The sequence below is a fragment of the Cryptomeria japonica genome, chromosome 3 (genome assembly GCF_030272615.1).
Source record: "Cryptomeria japonica chromosome 3, Sugi_1.0, whole genome shotgun sequence".
NCBI lineage: Eukaryota > Viridiplantae > Streptophyta > Pinopsida > Cupressales > Cupressaceae > Cryptomeria > Cryptomeria japonica.
Window position 1 is genome coordinate 114541843 of NC_081407.1, and position 21573 is coordinate 114563415.

General features: G+C 36.0%; 1 protein-coding gene across 1 annotated transcript; it reads left to right on the top strand.

Annotated features, from left to right (window-relative positions):
- The first annotated feature begins 10531 nt into the window (after positions 1–10531).
- LOC131064901 (receptor-like protein EIX1) lies at positions 10532–13186 on the top strand. Its single transcript, XM_059217191.1, has one exon. The coding sequence runs from the start codon at positions 10532–10534 to the stop codon at positions 13184–13186; it is 2655 nt and encodes an 884-aa protein (XP_059073174.1).
- Positions 13187–21573: the final 8387 nt, after the last annotated feature.

Consider the following 21573-nt stretch of genomic DNA (forward strand, 5'->3'; position numbering starts at 1 on the left):
AGTTGCAGAGAGAATGAATAGGACACTGGTGGAGAAGGCTAGGAGTATGCTTAGTGGAGCTGGTTTAGAACAAAGGTTTTGGGCCAAAGCTATGGCCATTGCCTGCTATCTGGTTAATAGATCTCCTACATCATCTCTTGTTGGTAAGACACCCATGGAGGTGTGGTCTGGTAAGAAGCCTTCAATAAGACATCTTCTTGTTTTTGGTTGTGAAGCTTATGCATATATTCCAAAGGAGAAAAGATCTAAGTTGGAAAACAAAGCTGTCAAATGTATTTTTATCGGATACAGTGTTGGTGTGAAAGGATACAAGCTTTGGGATCCTGTGACTAGTAAGGTGTTGCATAGTAGAAATGTTATTTTCAAAGAGCTAAGATCTTCTCCTGTTATGCTACAACCAGATGAAAAAGAAAAGGAAAAAGATGTTGTTCAGTTTCCTCCTACCCCTGAGAAGATTGAACAGAGAGACCATGTTGGGTCTAATGATGAGGAGAGCTCTGGCAACTCTGATAGTTCGGAAGAAGAGGAAGAACAACCTCAACCTCAGCCCTTGAGGAGATCCACGAGAGAAAGAAAACAACCAGAAAGGTTTGGTTATTCTATGTTAGATTCCAGTTGTACTTTTGCTTTGATTACTAACACTGATGAGCCTAGATCTATGAAAGAGGCTTTGAGCATGGAAGATGCAGGTTCCTGGATTGAGGCTATGGTCGATGAGATGGCTTCATTAGAGAAAAACAAAACTTGGGACCTTGTACCTTTGCCTAAAGGGAGAAAATCTGTTGGTTGTAAATGGGTGTTCAAGAAGAAATTCTGTGTAGATGGCAGTGTTGAAAGATACAAAGCTAGATTGGTTGCAAAGGGGTATTCACAGGTAGAGGGAATAGATTATGGTGAAATATTCTCTCCTATTGCAAAGTTGACATCCATTATATTTTTGTTATCTCTTGCTGCATCATATGATTTAGAGATAGAATAGATGGATGTGAAGACAACTTTCCTTCATGGTGATTTGGAGGAAGAGATTTATATGTCATGACCTGAGCACTACATTGTTAAAGGTAAAGAATCCTTAGTTTACAGATTAAAAAAATCTCTATAAGGTTTGAAGCAAACTCCTAGGATGTGGTACCTTAAGTTTGATGCCTTTGTGTTGTCAATTGGATTTGTAAGATCGAAATCAAATCATTATGTTTATTTTAGAGTTGAAAATGATCGCGTTCTTATTGTTGCATTATATGTTGATGATATGTTGCTGTTTGGGAAGGGTAAGGGTATGATTTCTGATTTTAAATCTCAGTTGTCAGCATAGTTTGAGATGAAAGATCTTGGGGCAGCAAGGTACATCTTGGGTATGGAAATCAGTAGAGATAGGTGTAACGGAAAAATTAGGTTGAGTCAGAGTAAGTATGTGAAGTCTGTGTTGGACAGGTTCAACATGGCAGATTGTAGGCCACTATGTGTTCCTGTTTCAGTGGGAACAAAGTTATCTGTAGATGATTGTCCAAAATCTCCTAGTGAGGTGGAGGACATGAGTAGAGTACCTTATGCTAGTGCAGTTGGTAGTCTTATGTATGCTATGGTTTGTACTAGACCAGACATTGCCCAAGCAGTGGGAGTCCTGAGTTGGTTTATGGCTAACCCTGGATGGGTACATTGGGATGCAGTTAAGCGAGTATTCAGATATTTGAGGGGTACATTAGATTACTCCATATGTTACCATGGTAACTCTTCTGGATCTCTGCATTCAGTTTGTATTCATGGGTTTGTGGATTCAGATGGGGCAGGTGATATTAACAATAGGAGATCCACCAATGCTTATGTGTTCACTATGTTTGGTGGTGCCATTAGTTGGATGAGTAAGCAACAACCTATGGTTGCTTTGTCCACTACAGAAGTTGAGTACATGGCTGCTACTCATGCTTGTAAGGAAGCCATTTGGCTTAGGAGATTGTGTTCTAATGTTGGTGTTGATGCAGAACAGATTACTATTTGGTGTGACAGTCAGAGCGCTATTTGCCTTGAGAAGAATCCAACTTTCCATGCCAGAACGAAGCACATTGATGTGCAGTTTCACTTTGTGCGAGATATGGTGGAAGATGGAAAGGTAAATTTGGAGAAGGTAGATACTGTGAGGAATGTTGTAGATGCATTAATGAAACTAGTGGGCACTGTGAAGTTCAGATGGTGTTCGGAGTCTATGGGCCTTTTGGCCTATAGCGATTAGTTCCTGTTATGTTCCTATTGCTCTTACAAGGTGTTCGACAAGTGGGAGAATGTTAGGAATAAGGTGTCTCAACCTTGGATAATTCCTATTCTTATTATTTGTTTTGTAAAATGTATTTCTTGCAAATAATGTAATTAAGTGTGAGTGTACATGTCTAGTTGGCATGTTGATGTGTCGGCATCTTGAATTGTGTGTAAGGAGATCATGGCTGAAACGGTTATGACAAATTCCTATGACACGTAAGAGCTATTTCTAGGAGATTTCAATGATGGGTGAAGACATGCAAGACATGTGGCAACTGATAAAGTTGAGTACTGTACACTCTTCCTTACAATCGTGGGGTTCGGGGCATCGCCCTGAAAAAAATTTTAGGGTTCCTATTTTCTCAGAGAATGGTAAAACCCTAATATGGCTATCTTTGGATGTTGCCCTAAAAAGGAAAGCGCATAAGCATTTTTTAGGGTTACAGATTGTGATACAAAAAGAGTGTATTGTTGGTATGATATCATGCTACTGGATTTGTCTTTAAGGGTCGATTGTCTCCTGAAAGAACTTGCATTGCAAGTGTGTTGTAACCATTGTGTTGAAGATAATAAATTGTGCAGGTTTTGGAGTGGTGGGGTTTTTTACCGAAAGGTTTTCCCCAGGGTAAATCATTGTGTCATTCTCTATTTTCTGTATGCATGGTATATGGCTGCAATATCTTTGTTAAAGTAGTTTATGAATCTGAAATTGTAATGATTTAAAAGAATTTGCACAATACTTTCCTCTAGAGATTAGTGTAGGAAGCTATTTCCGCACCTGAGTTTCCTTACATTTACTACATCATCATATGTATAAGTGTAATTTACTTTGGTTTTTCCTTTGTCATTTTCCAATTGGGATGATTCACCTTTATCATAGTTTGGAAGTGGAGTTTGAAAAGCCAAGTGTGATTCGTTTGTCTTATGGCTATCCACCATGATGGTTCCATTATCAATTAGGTCTTGGATAATGTGTTTCAATCTCTGACAATCATTTGTTAGGTGTCCTTTATTCCAATGATAATTGCAAAAATGATTGTCATTCCACCAATTTGGCTTGACTAGTGGCTCATAAATTCTTGCTTCGGGTAAAACAATCAATTTGTTAGCAAGCAGAGTTTTTAGAGATGATTCTAAAGATTCTCCAATATTTGTGAATTTTCTCCGAGGATTAGAGAAAAAGGACTTGACTTTATTGTTTTCTAGATTGTTGTTGCTTGGGATTTGACTTGATAGATTGAAAATTGGTTGTTGTTGTTTCACAGTATTGTTATCATCATTTCCTTCATTGCTGACATTCCTATTCTTTGACTAGAACTTAGGTTTTTCATTGTTGTTGTTGTTGTATGAGTTATTGTAAAGTTTTAGTTCCCCTTTCTTTACCATTGCATTCTCTATTTTCAGACCATTTTCAATCATTTTGGCAAAAGAGGGAGGACATTGCATTCTTAGTCGGTAACTCATTTCACTGATAAGATTATCAATGAATATGTCCATTTTTTCTTGATCAGGTACATCTCGGGGATACCTATTAAACATGCATTTCCATCATTGTAAAAAGATCATAAAGGATTCACCATTCTTTTGTTTAACATTGCAAAGATCTAGCATTGTTATTTCATTCCTTATATTGTAGGAATATTGTGAAATAAACCTATTTACAAGTTCTTCAAAGGATTTGATTCTGGATGGCAATCTTGAAAACCACTCCATTGATTGTCCATTTAAACTCCTAGGAAAAAGATGCATAAGATAAGTTTCATCATGAGCAAATTTCATGCTCATAGTACAAAACTCCCTAATGTGATCTTGAGGATCAGATTTTCCATCGTATTTGTCATATTTAGGGATCTCACAATGTTGCAGAAATCTTATCATATTTAGCTTTTTATCAAAGGGATATGGGCATATGTCTTCTAATGAATACTTCTTGGAACTTGTCCCATTTTGCATGTCTTGTATCTATTGTTGTAGAGTTTGTATTTGTTGAGTAAGGTTTGATAATGGATTATCCACATTGTTTCTTTTATCATTACATTCTTTTCTTTTGTCATCCCTTTCTTTCCTTGTTTCTTTGTTACTTTCTTTGTTCACATCTTCATTATTTTGCTCATCTGTGTTTTGGGTGTTACTTGTTTCTGCATCTTGTTTTAAGCTTTCTATGTTAAAGTCTTGTGGTAGTTTAGCTCTAGATTTTGCCAACATCAAGAGATATTTCTCTTTTTGTTTTGCCAACAACTTTTCCATTAGCCTATCAAATTTGAAATCTTGTTCAAGGTCTCTAATGGTGCTATTGACTGCTTCTTCATCAACAGCGGTAAATCCAAAAGTGTGGAATACAAGAGTATCTTCTTCCTCCATTTTTTGTTGTTTTCTAAGCTGTTCTTATTGGGCTTTAGTCCAAATTGGCATGTGATTATTTCAAAGTTGTTTGAAATTTTCAAATGGACAAATCAATAAGTGATTAGTGGTTTAGGAAGATATGCCTTGTTGATTTTACCACTATTGTTTGTTTGTTGAGATAAAGTTTCTCTTTGTTGAAAAGCACGTCTTTGTAAAGTTTCACCATCAAATTCTGTACCACAACCACGTAAGTAGTGACAGAAATGGTGTAGGAATGTCCTATGTTTTAGTAAGATCTTGCGATTGATATACAAGAATCTTATCCTTTTCTGAGTAGCTTTATAATTTTATTTTATTTTCTTAAGGTGATAGTTGAAAGTCATATAAGCATTTGACAATTTACAAGTTTGATTCCAATGTAGGTGCAATTTTGGTTCTGATGTAGCCTAAGTTCAAAATAGGAAAGATATATCCAAGATTAAGAACCTAGTATAGATTTGATCAAGTTTCGTGATAGAGGATTTGATTATCCTGATGAGAGACTTGACAAAAGATGTTGATTTTTGCACTTAAGATGTTTGAATCAATAGCTTGTTGAATGTTGATGTTTATAGAACCTTTTGGGAATAACCTGTAGGATTAGCAACCTAGTTGTTTAAGCTATTTTGAAAATACGAGATGGTTTAGAGACATACCTACTTCAAGAATTATTCTAATATTTTGATGTTTTGATACTTTGATTTTGAGTTGGTGTTTCAAGTGTTGAAATGCTTTTTTGTTTTATCCTTTTGATCACACTTTTTCAGTAATTTGTTGATTTTTGATCTCTTATAGATGATAAATTTCTTCAATTTTTGACCATTTGGAACATGTTACAGACATAGAAGACACAATTTTTAATAAATGAAAAGCACAAGCAAGTACAAATCCCTATGGCAGGCCAAGACAATAGTTGTTGAATCTCACATGGAGTTTCCCCCGAGGCTATGCTATTCAAAGCAGATATTTAGATGCTTGAACCCACTGGCTCCACCCTCGGCACTCACTTTTTCGGGGCAACCAATCACCAATTTCCATAAAATATCCCCATGGAAAACTTTATATCTCTACTAGGAACCATATGTGTGTGAGCCGCTTTAGAGGTTTGACCTCCTGCGCCAACAACTAGAAGGTTTTTGGCAACTAGTACAAGTAGTCTTTAGTAAAGGCTTTCAGTCATGTGGCCATACATGCGACACTTTCAGCTCTGTAAATACAAAAGGTTCCCAGCCTATAGAGGTTACGCTCCATAGGGTTTATGGGGAAACACAGTGTCGGTATGAACTTATTAGCACATGTTGTTGAGACTTTCGTCACAAACACAATTTATTTATAGTGGATTGGAAGGACTCAGTATTAGCCTGTTTCCACTTTATGTCATTCCCTTCTCATTGGCCCCCTCAAGGCAGCTTAGAAAGGCAGGCCCTCTAAAGGATTAATTGCTTGAAAGTAAAGAAAGTGTAAAAGAGGGGGTTTGGCTTTTTGATCACCCAATTAAGGGGAGAGAATATACCTACCACTTTTGAGACATGGAATACAAGTGTTCTTTTTAACTTTCCATAGAAATTTGATCTATCCTCTACTTGGAGATGTTGCTCCAACAAGCATGGTGTTTATTTTAGCCCTTCATAGCAAATGATTTTATAATCTAGGAATTGGAAATCCTGGTCAACAAAATGAAAATCGTTGCAAGAAGTAACTTTCTTTGTAAGAATGGACAAGTTGATTGTTCTTTTTAACTTGCAAAATATAAAATTGATTGTGCTTTTTACCTTTGCAAAAAAATAAAAGATTGTTGTTCTTTTTAGAGCCCAAAATTTGAGGTGTGAATCCCAACTTTGCAAGAAAGTAAATGTTTGATTTGTTGTTCTTTTTACCTTGCAAATGTGATTATTTTTAGAGCCCAAAAACAAGTGAGGTACTTTTTAAAACACCAATTTGAAAAATGAAGTTATTTTTACCCAAAAGGAAATATGAGTTCTTTTTAACCAACTTTGAAAAAGCTAGAAAAGAAATCTCTAAATCCTAACTTAACTCCTCCAAATCTGCAAGAAATTGTTAGAAACCTACAATAAAAAGAAGTTAGTGAAAATCCAAAACCTTAGGTGGGCTTCCACAAGCCTAATATCAAGTCATAGTTACAAATTTTTTTATTGCGCTAAACTATCTGTCAAATGCGCTAGTCCCTGTTACAAAAGCACTAACCTGTGTCAGAAAAATGCTAACATAAGATGCAAAAGCGCTGATTTTTAGATAAAAGCGCTAACCTACATGACATATGCGCTAACCTAAGATGCGAAAACACTGATTTTCGGACAAAAGAGCTAGCCTAGATGACATATGTGCTAACCTAAGATGCAAAAGCGTTAATTTACAGACAAAAGCGCTAACCTAGATGACATATGCGCTAACCTATCGAACAAAAGCTCTGTTAAAATTCACACATGTGTGAATCTGTATTACAAGTACATTAATTTTATTTTTGCGAGATTTTTAAAGGTATATGTGAGGTCCAGCCCCACGGTGGGCACCAAAATGTGTGAGCTTTAATTTCATCCTTAGAATGTTACCTGCAATAAGTTAGTTTCACAAAATACAATGGAAATGCATACAGGAAATCCAAAATCCACCAATGAAACTACATGAACCTTCATGACTTATGTCTCATTGTGTCCTAACACCACTGTTCTTGGTTGCAGATGGTGTGCTCTCAGACAATGCACTGTTGGCTTCCAAGATGGCATATGAAGAATGGACTAATAACTTGTAATTAACTGATAGTATGATATGCAAATGCTACATGATTATACTAAATGATTATGCTAAAATGCTATATGGTAATTGCTATTGCTATTTGTTTCAAAAACACGGATGCATATGATTAGCTTGAAGACTATTTTTTGAAGAATAACTCTCTCTCAATTGAAGCTCTTGATTTTATAGACTTTGAGAGGATTAGATGATGTGGCTCAGATCAATGGTCATGATCAGATCTATATATTTGAATGGCTATGAGCAAAGGTGAAGGTTGAGAGAAAGGGGGAAGGAGAAGACAAGTGTCACTCATCTCACCTTGATTGGGTTGCTGACTGAGAGAATCTAGGGATGGTTGGAGGAAATTTAGGCATGGTAGGACAAGTGGACTCAAGTCCTTCCTAAGATGTAGAGGGTGTTGGAGAGAATATAGGAAATGGTTATGAAATATGTGTACGTACACAATTTTCATAAGGTTTGGAAGTTGGAGATAAATCATGAATTAATATTTAAGAAATATTAATTTCCTTAGCCACATGTTTGATGAGTTGGCAAAGGGAAGATGAAGTGGAGATGGAGGGTGAGTTGGATAAGGGATTAAATAATTTAAGAATTATTTAATATTTGAGACTATAGGATAGGAGAATAACTATTAAATATTGGATATTTAATTGCTTGGAGGAGATAATTAAATATTAGATATTTAATTAACTTGGTTAGAAGGAATAATTAAATATTAGATATTTAATTAATTAGAAGAATAGGATAAATGAAATAATTAATAAAATATTGATTAATAGAAAGACATGAAAATGAATTAAATAAATTAATCTTTTCAAATTAACTATTAAATAGATGAATAATTATTAAATAAATATAAAATATTTATTTAATTGCTCATAGCCAATTTGAGGTGTATACAATAGGTATGCTAGTTTCACGCCAAAATGTATATGATGAAAATGGGATGATAGAAAGCTATTTGAAAACCATAAAAAATCCAACCACACGAACCCTAGTTCTACAATAAAGATCCACCATACACCAATGAAGAAACCTAAAACATGCAAATCAAGAAAATAAAAATATTATACTATTCACATGCTTGGTAGGGTTTGATCTCCATTGTCTCTTACCTCTATTGGTCTTTCTTTATACGGGATCTCTCTGATTTTATGTGTGCATAAGAGATCAACAAAGAACGAGTTGTAGTTGTGTAAATGCTTGATTGCTTGATTGTTCACATAAGTTTGTTAGGACGCTTAGATAGGTAGGGTCATGAAAGGATAAAAGAATCACCTTATATAGAGAGCACCTTAAAAAATGGAGGGATAAATATTAAGAGGTGAAAGGATAAATGGTTTGTTACGATTAAAAGTAGATGAGGAAAATAATAAAATAAGAAGAGGGTACTTAGGATAAGTGAAAAGCTAAATTTCAAGTGTCATGGAGGAAAAAATATAGTGAATTAATTAAATAAATGAAGATCTATTAAATTAATTGAGGAAGTGAGACCAATTAAATAAACAAAATATTTATTTAAATAGTGAGAGGCTAGAAGAGGATAAATGAATTAATTAATTAAATAAATAAATATTTAATGAATATAAGGCTTAGGATAAAATAATTAAATAAATAAAAATACTTATTTAATTAGGACAAGACAATTTAAGGTGTTTACATTATTAACAGAATGTTTTTTATTAAACAATGTCCTATTGTAGTATAGCTGTTGTGAAATGGTAGCATAACTGGTTTTCTCTTTGAAAAGCATAGAATATGAGAGGAGCATTGACATGCTCAAATTGTAATACTATGTCAAATTGTTTATTTTGCACATGGATCGTGTATTTGGAATGCTTCAAAATGATGCATTCAAATAGACAATAGTGTGCTAAGAAGAAGATCGATTATAATGAATTTAAACACTTTAAACTTTTAAAAATATACATATTATAAATTTGTAATTGTGATTTTGTTAAAAGATATTAAATTAATAAAAATATAACTTTCTTAAACTATAGTCTTGTTATTTTCTACTTTAAGCAATTAATTATAAAATATATTATGTCTAACCATTAATCAACACAATTATTAATGTGGCTTTGAAAATTCTCAATTAATAATCATACATTTGTATTTTGTTTAATTCTTACATTTAAAAAGATTAGAACCATTAATGTGGATTTGAAAATTCTAGTCTACTCTAAACTATATTTCAAAAGGTTGTTCAAAATCTAAATGAGTAATTTTAAAAGATTTTACAAGAAAGAATTATTAAAAATTGAATTGTTGCTAGAAATTTATATCAATAATTAAAAAAAATCTATTAAAAACCTAAATCCATAATTATCAATTCTTTATGATTTAATTATCATTTCATACTCAAATCTAACTTATTATTTTCATATCAATTTATAATTACAATTATAATATTTCTTAAAAATATAAAATTAAATAAACATTCTCATAAATATACAAAATTCACTATTACAAACATATAAAAGTCAATGTGAAAACATGTGAAAACATAAAAATATAAAAAACGAGAACATTGACAAAATTGTATTTACTAAAATTCTCTTAATTTTCCACGCGGCTTTGAAAATTAGATCTCTGCATGTTTTCCACTTACGAACATAACTTTGAAAATAATCACTCAAAGAGTGTCTCCCCATCTTCCACACTCTCAAGGCTTTGGTTGCCATTCAAAATTGTACGAAGGAAGTGGTAAGTAAATCATTAAGAAAGGGGCCTACAATTCATGCGCTCATCTTACCCCAATCTCCGTGTAATTTCTCCCAACAAAAACGCCAAAATATTTACGTCATGCTAATGACACGCCCTCTACCTCAAAATTACAGAGGTTTCCCCGGAGAAGTAGAGGCGTGATTAAAAGAAGCCTACTTTTCATTGATGTACATCAAAATTTTCCACGCGTTACTGGAAAGAGTTTGACAATTATCATTTGAATACAACACTTCCACCACATCTTCCACACGCTCAAGACTTTGAAAATTATAATTGCACGTCTTCCACGCGTTCAAGACTGAAAATTGTATAAGGCAACTTACGCTTCTTATAAATACTCACACCCATTTCCATGTAATGCAAGTAACCATTAATATTCACACCCTCCCTCAACATGGCCAAACCAATGTGTTTGGTGCTCTTTTTCCTGCTCGCCTCTCCTTGCTCCTCCTTATGGGGAGGATGCCCTCCTCACGAATTATCTGCCCTCAACCTCTTCAAACAACACCTGCTCGATCCATATGACCAGCTGATATCATGGAAGGGGTTATACTGCTGCTCTTGGAAGGGAATCACCTGCCACAGCCTCACTGGCCACGTGGTTCGTGTGGATCTTGGAAACCTTCTTTATTCCTTGTCAGCAGTAGTGAGGAATTCAAGCAGCCAAATATTCCCTGCTTTATTCCAACTGCAGCATTTGGAGTACCTCGACCTCAGTTGGATTGACTTGTCCCCTCTTTCCATCCCTTCACACCTTCCGAGCCTCAGCACATTGACGCATTTGAACTTGGAATGGTGTAGGCTTACTGGCCGAATACCAAGTGAGATTGGGAACATGTCTCACTTGACATTTCTGGACATCTCCTTCAATTATGATCTGGAGACGAGGCAGTCGAGCTCGTGGATACGAAATTTGCGAGGGTTGGAGCACCTTGGACTACCAGATGTGAATCTGACAAGAGACGTGGTAGAGAGTGTTGCTTCTCTTCCCAATCTTACATCACTTGTCATGTCTGAGACGTCAGGTACACCTCTCTCTCCTCTTGGAAACCTCACCTCACTCTCCCATCTTGAGCTTGTTGGTACTTACTTCACTCAGCAGCCATTTCCCATTTGGATTTCTAACCTTACATCTCTGGTTTCCCTCTGCCTCGGTGAGTACAATATCTCCAGTTCCATGCCTTCTGCTGTTTTAAGCCTTCCACACTTGGGGAACCTTGAGTTGTATGGAAACCCTGGTCTCAAAGTCAACCTCTCTTCCATTGTGCAACATGCTTCCCAGCTCAGTAGCCTTTCAATTGAATATTCAGATGTGGGAGGAGTGATTCCAAATTCTATTGGAAATATGTCCTCATTAACTGCCTTAGATCTTTCTCATAACAATATTGAAGGCAGTCTTCCAGATTCTATGGGAAATATGTTCTCATTGACCAGCTTAAATCTCGGTAGCAACAATATTGAAGGCAATCTTCCAAATTTTATTGGAAATCTCTCACAACTTGAATATTTGGATCTTTCCAGAAATTCACTAAGAGGCAACATTCCATGGAGCTCTTTAGGTGGGCTATCAAAGCTTTCACTTCTTTTTCTTTGTTCAAACCAATTAAATGGAAGCTTGCCATATACTTTTGGTAATCTCTCATCTTTGGCCTTGCTTGATGTCTCAAACAATTCTCTAAGTGGCACATTCTTACTCTCTCAACTAGAAAATTTCATGAAGATTTGGTACTTGAGTCTTTCTAATAATTTCTTGAGAGTGAAAGTCGAAGACTTTTGGATCCCAAAATTTCAGCTTCAAGCTTTGCATTTGAGTTCTTGTAATATGGATGGTTATTTCCCATCTTTTTTATCCACTCAATACAACATACGGAAACTCGACTTGTCCATCAATTCTCTTAGTGGAAATATTCCTGATTGGTTGTGGGGCCTTACATCATTCAACACTCTCAATCTCTCATGCAATCAGTTTGGAGGAAAGCATTTGTCATCAAAGTTCAGTAAGTTGAGTGCTCGATATGTTGACTTGCATAGAAACAAGTTACAAGGGAATGTTTTAGTTCCTCATTCTGATGTAGAATTCTTGGACATGTCTGAGAATCAATTTGATGACATCATTTCAGAAAACATTGATGAATATGGTGAGAGTCAGCTCAATTATTTGTCACTTGCAAATAATAATATAAGTGGTGTCTTTCCACATTCTATTTGTGAACGAAATCACTTGGAGGTTCTAGATGTGTCAAATAACATTGAGCTCATAGGTAATTTTTTTGCAAGTTTTGGGAATTGCTCATCAACACTAAAAGTGTTAAATCTAGAAAATAATAATTTGGAAGGTGAGATTGGGAGAATGGTTTGTCTTCAAACATTGAATTTAGGAGGTAACAAGCTACAAGGTACAATTCCATCATCACTTCAAAATTGTACTTCTTTAGATATTCTAGATTTGGGATATAATAACATGCAGGGAACAGTCCCAAATTGGATAGGGAATTTAATTGGCCTTCGAATTTTGGTGTTGAGATCTAATAAATTCAAAGGAGGAATACCCTTAGAGTTGACAAAATTAGAAAATCTTCAAATCTTGATTTTGTCGAACAACAATCTATCTGGAGCTATTCCAAGTAGCTTAAGAAACTTGAGAGCAATGGCAAATCAAACAGAAAGTGCAAAAGTCCTTGAGTTCTTAAATTCAAGCTCAATGCCTTATTTAGATAAAATTGAAATAAACAACAAAGGGCTATTTCTAGAATATGTGAAATCTTTGGCATTGGTTCGATGTCTTGATCTCTCAAGCAACAACTTCTCAGGTGATATTCCTCAAGAAATTGGATTCCTCATTGGTCTTAGAATTCTCAATTTGTCAAGGAATCTTCTCCATGGAAAAATTCCTACTTATTTTGGAAACCTTGTGCAGTTGGAGTCACTTGACCTTTCAGATAATAGTCTTGTTGGAAATATCCCTACTGAACTACAATCTCTCACATTTTTGAGTTATTTGAACATATCTTGTAATAATTTTCCAGGTAGAATACCACAAGGAGCTTAATGGTTAACATTTGATGAGAGATCATTTTCAAACAATGAAAATCTTTGTGGACTTCAGATCAACATAAATTGTTCATCTTCTCCTTCCTCGAATAAAATGTATGATGAAGATGTGAGTGAGCACGAGTGGGAGGAACATGTGTGGTGGGAGGTAGGAATTGGATTGAGCTTTGGATTTGGGTTTTCAATTGTTATTGGAGCATTATGCTTCAACAAAAATTGTAAAAAAAAATGCTTCAAAGTTATGGATGACATTATTGTCATTCTTGACCAATCTATTCAAAAAATGATCTTTTAATACCCTTTTCCCTTCCACTTCCCCTTTTCTTTTACCTAAAATATTTCCTCCAATCCCATTCCCTATGAAGGTTGTGTAGTGGATGTATTTTCCTCCAATCCCATTCTCTGTGAAGGTTGTGTAGTGGATGTATGTGTACTTTCTTATTTCGTTATTTTTGGTAGAAAAAATTAATTTAAATATTATATTATAGTACCTCAAACTATAAAATGACTTAAAATAAATATTGAAACTAAATTCAATTGTCTATTTATAATGTGTTTCTTGTTTTGATTCATATTTAGAAGTGAAAATTATTTCACATAAAAGATTTCATGTGATTGTTTATCTTTTCTAAAGATATTTTTATTGCTCGCACATGCTTAAATTTTTAGTGGTTACAAAGAATAGTTGCAATAAAAACCTACCATTATTAAATTAGTTGCTTCCTTGGGTGGAAGTAATTTATCTTTTTTATGTACATGTAATTAGATTTTGTCAATGTTGAAGATTTTTTATTGTCTATTTTAGTAATTGTATCATTGTTATTATATTATTCTCTATGTTTTATTTTAATTAATGACATTCAATTTTGACAATTAATTTTTTATGTTTTTGAACATACTAGATCGTGTGCTTGATAAAAATTATCATCAATAACTTTGATGAGAGAGATGTATGATGATACTCATTTTTATATATATTAGGCAAACACCTAAGAGATTATATTTGCATACCTCCGTTTAACACATGATTTAATAGTTGATGAAATTCATGTGGTATATCAACAAATAGAAGCTCAACCTTATCAAAATTTCATATATATTTAAAAAGGTCCACTCTAAATGAGGTTTCAATCTCATTTAATATTTATAGTTTGAATCACAACTAATAATGTATGTTCTTGAGGTGCACCCATAGTACTATTTGGTTAGGACAGGGAATAACTTAATATTGTATAATTCATAGAAAAAATGATCTTTTAATATTTTAGAATCCAAGACAATATTGTAATCTCACAAAATGGAATTCACTCACGTTCCACTATTATTACTAAGTTTGGAAAGACTTATCTATGATGTAATAAAATTAAAATAAATTGGTAAAATTAACACAAAATATCACACTTTTTACCTTACGCTTGGAAAAAATTCTAAACCCATGTACTAAAGATGAAATAAAGAAATTTTTATAATTTAATGAATGGAAATTTTTTTATTTTAAATATTAATCAATTCAAAAGGCATGTGAACCTGTTTACTATTATAAATAAATTAGGAAATTTAAAAAAATCAAAATTTAGAATGATGGACAAATAATTCTATGAAAAATTAAAATAGAGTAAATATATAGGTATGGAGTGAAGAGTTTCACATAAGGAAGAAATTGTAGGACTTTAAAATCATTTTTTTTTTAAGTTTAAAGGTTTAATTAGGATCCACCTTAACCTAAGGGTAAGTGCACAAAGATAGTGGTCAAAAAGGGGGGTATAAGTGGACACTTTTTTTTTTTTTTTCTGAAATCAGGTGAACCTGAACTTGGAGGCAAAATTTGAAAGTCATCCAGTCAAGATATGAAGATAATCAAAGAATAAATATTGTAGTACTTTGAATCTAGTTTCCAAACCACTAAACTTTTTCAAAATTGGATAAAATTAAGGGGGTCAAATCCTTCGCGCACGAAAAATAGATCCTGATTTATTCAGAAAAACATAACATAGTGTCTGACGTGCGCATCAAAAAAGTCATAGTTAGATTTAGTATTTTGACAAATCCTTTGGCAGAAAAGATAGTTAAGAGTGAGTACTAGAAGATGTGTATTTTTTTTGTAATTTTTTATTGAGTATATTTTGTTTTATTATTTTTCCAATCGAGCACAACCTGAAAATTAGGTACTTGTTCATGCGCGAAGCATAAGTTGCACTAAAAAAATTGAAAAATACAATTATTTTTTTTAAATTGTAAAGAATCAAGTGCACTACAATAATATATAAAGTTTTTAAAATTTGGATAGGTATATCAAAAGTTATTAAAAAAAAATGGTGCATTTATATCTGTGAGAACTATGGAGACACTGGTAAAAGAAATTCAATAATAATATGTTAATGTTGTTCAAATTTTAAAAAAATTATATGGTTAGAAAGCTCAGAAGATGGGTGAAAATATGGTTGTAATTTTAGAAATACCCACTTGATGAAGTGTAAACCTGATGATGACAAAGTCGAGAAACCAAGTTGATAAAATAAAACATGTCAAAAAGGAAGGAAATTGAGGGAAATCAAACTTCCAAACCATAGCTTTGTCATCCAGGCCTATTTCCAAGCCTAAACAGTCAAAAGTGCGTACGGGGTACCTATGGTATAAAAAGCGTGTACGGGGTACTTATGGTGTAAGAAGCGTGTGCGCTCTATCTTAACAATAAAAAGCGCGTACACACTTTTTATGTTTAAATTTTGGGAGTGTGTATAGTATGATATTGTATATATAATATGTGTATATACATATAATATAAAATTTATATATAATATAAAAATATATAATATATAATATTTATATATATATGTATATAATAATATATAATATTTATATACATATGTATATAATAATATATAATATATTAAGTATATATACACACACATGTGTCTATGTATGTGTATTGTCTCCCTCTCTCCCCCTCTCAAACATGTACAAGGTGCCTCTCTCTCTCTCTCTCTCTCTCTCTCTCTCTCTCTCTCTCTCTCTCTCTCTCTCTCTCTAATAGATGAGGTGATAAGAAGATTGACAAGGTGGTTTTTTCTATTTTTTGTTTATAAAGAAGATAGGATATAAAGTAGAATGTTTGAAGAATATGAACGTATTGGTTTCTTTGGATCATGTGGATGTATTGGTTGGATAATCTTTATGGGTTGTATGGTGCACTAAGGGGTCATATGGTGTCTTATGACCCCTTAGGACTCCATATGACCCCTTAGGTGTTGTTATGGGTCATATGGTGTCCTAAGGGGTCATATGGTGTTCTATGATCCCTTAGGACACCATAGGATCATAGAACACCATATGACCCCTTAGGACTCCATATGGTGTTTTTATGGGTCATATGGTTTCCTAAATGGTCATATGGTGTTCTATGACCCCTTAGGACACCATATGATCTTTTAGGTGTCATTAGAGGTCATATTGTTTCCTAAGAGGTCATATGGTGTCCTATGACCCCTTAGGACACCATATGACCCCTTAAGACACTATATGACCCATAATGACACCATATGGTGTCCTAAGGGGTTATAGGATGCCATATGACCCCTCAGGACACCATATGACCTATAACAACACCATATGGTGTCCTAAAGGCTCATATGGTGTTCTATGACCCCTTAGGACACTATTTGGTGTCATTATAGGTCCTATGGTGTGCTAAGGGATCATATAGTGTCCTATGACCCCTTAGATGTTGTTAGGGGTTATATTGTGATCTAAGGGTCATATGGTGTCCTATGACCCCTTAGGACACCATATGGTGTCTTTATGTGTCTTGTGGTACCCTATGACCCCTAGGACACCTTATGACCCCTTAAGACACCATATGGTGTCGTTAGGGGTCATATGATGTCCTAAGGGGTCATATGGTCTCCTACGACCCCTTAAGACACCATTTGACCCCTTAGGACTCCATATGGTGTTGTTATGGATTGTATGGTGTCCCAAGAGGTCATATAGTGTTGTATGACCCCTTAGGACACCATTTGGTGTCATTATGGGTCATATGGTGTGCTAAGGGGTCATATGGTGTCCTATGACCCCTTAGGACTCCATATGACCTCTTATGTGTCATTATGGGTCATATGGTGTCCTAAGGAGTCATATGGTGTCCCATGACCCCTTAGGACACATGCATGGATCCCTAGGATACCATATGACCCCTAAGAATACCATATGACATGAAAAAACACAAAATGGTGTCTTCCAAGTTCAAGTTCTCCTACAACCCCTTAGGACACCATTTGACCCCTTAGGACTCCATATGGTGTCGTTATGGGTTGTATGGTGTCCTAAGAGGTCATATAGTGTTCTATAATCCCCTTAGCACACCATTTGGTGTCATTATGGGTCGTATGGTGTGCTAAGGGGTCATATGGTATCCTATGACCCCTTAGGACTCCATATGACTTCTTATGTGTCGTTATGGGTCATATGGTGTCCCGTGACCGCTTAGGACACATGCATGGATCCCTAGGATACCATATGAGCCCTAAGAACACCATATGAACCTAGAGAGGGAGAGTGGGGGAGGAGAGGTAGGGAATGGGAGAGAGATACACCTAAGAGAGGAGGAGAGTGAGAGGGAGAGAAAAGAGATCAAATGAGAGAGAGAGGGGGGGGAGACAGAGATAGAGAAAGGGAAAGGGAGGGGGAGAGAGAGATGGAGAGAGAGAGAGGGAAATAGAGGAAGAGATAGAGATAGAGATCGACACAGAGAAGGGGAATCAAAGAGAGAGAGAGAGAGAGAGAGAGACCTGGGGGAGATATAGAGAGATCTAAGAGGTGGATAGAGGGATTGGGAGAGAAAGAGAGACCTAAGAGGTGGAGGGAGGGAAAGTGAGAGAGAGAGAAAGAGAGGGTGAGAGATAGAGAGAGTTTGAGTGAGAGGGAGGAAGGGATGGAAGGAGAGTACAAGAGACTAGAGAGAGAGAGGTGCAAAGAGAGGGAGAGAGTGAGAAAGAGAGGTAATGATAAAGGGAGAGAGGGAGGGGGAGGAGAGAGGGAGAGAATGAGAGAGAGATACACCTGAGAGAAGGAGAGAGTGAGATATAGAGAAAGATGATGAGAGGGAGAGACTTCAGAGAGAGAGAGGGAGACTTAAGTGAAAAATAGAAATGGAGGGGGGAGGTAGGGAGAGAGTGGGAAAGAGATACACTTGACATAGGAGGATAGTTAGATAGAGAGATAGAGGTAGAGAGGGAGAGAGACTTGAGAGAGAGAGAGAGAGAGAGAGAGAGAGAGAGAGGTTGATAGCCAGAGACTTGATAGAGAGAAGGAGAGAGACTTGAGAGAAAGAGAAATGGAGCAAGAGGGGGAGAGAGAAAGAGAGTTAGAGGGAAAGAAATACTTGATAAAGGAAGAGAAAGGGAGGGGGAGGGAGAGGGATAGAATGAGAGAGAGAGAGACTAAAGAGAGGGGGAGAGAGTGAGAGATAGAGATATTTGAGAGATGGAGAGAAAGAGAGGGATAAATGAAAGAGAGAAAGAGGGTGAGGGAGATGAGAAAGAGAGGGAGAGATACCCGAGAGAGGGAAGAAAGTAGAGAGGGAGAGATACCTAAGAGAGGGAAGAAAGTAGAGAGGGAGATGCATAAGAGACAAAAAGGTAGGGTTAAGGAAGAGAGAGGGGGAATGTAGGGAAGAGATGGGAGAGATAATGCTGATATAAGCATGCTGATTCCTGAAATTTGACTAAGTCTGAAATTTATAAAAATACTTAAAAAACTAGAATCTGCATTATAACTCTTAGAGATCTGGAACCACTCTCAAACATCCTTACAATATATACATAAAATATAACTTAAAGTTGTAAAGCAAAAAATTGAACCCTAGGTGTTCCCCCCACTCCAAGGAGAGAGAAAGGAGGTCACTAGGATTGACGGTTTTCACTTAGGGGAGACTTTACATTCAAAAGAGGGGTTGAAACTCACAAGATACAATCCCACACAATGCAAGATTGAATTCTAAATGAGTTTCAAGGGTTGAGACAGCAAGGCTACCCTCTTTTGTAAAGAATGTAGATAGAAGGATTGAATTAGGAGTGTAGGTGGAAGTAAGAAAGATTAGTTTGCAGACAGACATAGAAACATGGGATGAAGCTGCAGACTTGGAATTAGCAGTAAAATGTCGAGACGATGCTGTCCTGCAAGTTTGAGCGAAAGTTGATGGGACGATGGCACCTGGAGTGCACACGGTCCTCCAAAAAATCCGCGAAACGAAGGGGGATCTGTTTGTCTCAGCACAAGGATTCCAGATCTTCAATTACAGCCGCGTACCTGCAACCTACACACAAAAAAGAGAGGATGATTGGGGGGTTAGGGATTAGGGGTTTGCCTTTAGGTCAAACCCCGGTTTTGGAATTAACCAAGAAATGAGAATGCTGTAAATGTAAATGTTTGTAATGTAAACAAGTACTGATACCTTGTTGTAAGAATGTTTGTATTCTTACATGCGAAGGTGTAAATGTTGTTGTATGTTGTTGTGTAAGGGAAAAAAGCGAGACTAGGTTAACATGCCCTAATCCTACCTTTTGACACACATTACGGAATACGAAAGAGCCTAGAGGTATCACACAATTGGCTACTTCTTTTTGTGGAAGAGAGAGCCACGGGCTACCTATTAGGATTTCTATTCCTTGGTTGTAATTGAAAGATAAAATGATGCAAGTTCAAGTCCTAACTCCAAAGTGCAAGTATGAACTAGTAATAAGTTTGGAGAATTGAGAATAAACAATGAAAAGCTGTAAACACCAGGACAAAACAAGAATGCAGATGCGTACTTGGAGTCAAAATCTGAGTGAAAATGTTTGGGACGGGGGCGCGGGCGCCACTGTCCTGATTTTGTCCCAGAAACTACCCCTGAAACTGCTGTTTTGCACTCTGGAAAGCTGTCGAAAATGTTAAAAATTACCGTCTGTCAGGAGGACCAGGGCACCCAGCGCCTCTGTCCCAGGGACCAGGGTGCCCAGCGCCCCTATCCTAGCAGGACCAGGGCAGCCCACGCCCCTATCCTAGTCTTTTGCTCTGCAACTTGGTGGGAAGGTCTGTCTCAGTCTGCTTCCGTCAGATCTGCAACTTGCGGTGTCGTCCGAATCTTGAAATCTGCACTAATATCTGAAAAGGTGTGGTGGGCGGCTATATAGGGTTTTGCCTTAGTCAAACCCCCGCTTCGGTGATTTCCACCTCCACGAATAGCCAAGTTGTATTGTAAAAGTATTGTGTGTGCAAGATCCTAAAATGCAAGTAAGCAAACTAGAGCAACCTAGAAAGTAAACCCTAATTGCTTGAAAATGATAATGTAAATGCTCTAAATCAAGATGCAAAGTGATCTAAAGCATGAATAAATGATATATTGAAGCTTATGCAAAGACATGAAAACAACATGAAATCATACCCAACCCCAAGGGAGGAGTACAAGCCAATCTTCAGTCGGTAATCTCTTATTGCTCTTCAATGTCTTCCAAGCCCTAAATGGATAAATGAAATTGATGAATGCTTGATGGATGGATGTTGAATGTTGTTGAAGTCTTCAAAGATCTGCTCTTTCGCTACATATGAGGTCCTGAAATCAAAAATCTGGATCCCTTCAAATGAAGAAAGAGAGTTCTTATATATGAAACCCTAGGTCGTAATCTCAACTTTTGGCCGACCTAGAGATTGAATCTCCTGCCAATTTCTTGGGGTTAAGCTTTATTTTATGATTGGATCGCGCTCCTAAAATTTTGGGAAAAATGTCTGGGACCGTGTGCACTCCAGGTGCCACGGTCCCGACAACTTTTCACCAAATTTTTAGGGCCGTCGGATATGATGATTTTAGAGAGAATCCCGAAGTTACAGGTGATTTCGAGATGTTTTGACCCCCGAAATCAAGCCCCCAAGTTCAAAATAGGACTTAATTAGGGTTTTTGATTGAATGATGTATTGGAGGAATAAAATGAAAAGAGCACACTTTAATGAAAGGGCCCCACTTTATGATGTGGAAGATGACGAAATAGAACCCTAGACCTAATTAATTTCATTAATTAAGTGCTAAAGGGGAAATGTAATGCAAAATATAAAATGCGCCAAGGCGGGTGCTAAACTAGGTGTGAAATTGTACCACCCTAGCAGGTGCGTACAATTTACGATGCTACATTTAGCCCCCACTTTAGTGGTCATATGAGTACTACGTGCATATGCAAGCTAAAGTACAGGAAAGTAAACATTATTTGAAAAAGGATATATCCATAAGTCATCGGACGAAGCCCCCAGCGGTATCTGCAGTACACAGTTAGGAACCGCACCCTACAAAACACACGTTAGATCACAAAACCACCTAATTCTTACTAAGGAAGGTGATTAAATTTGTGAGTAGCT

What these genes read in the sequence shown, in the direction of transcription:
- LOC131064901 (XM_059217191.1), top strand. Translation starts at nt 10,532, where the DNA reads ATGGCCAAACCAATGTGTTTGGTGCTCTTTTTCCTGCTCGCCTCTCCT.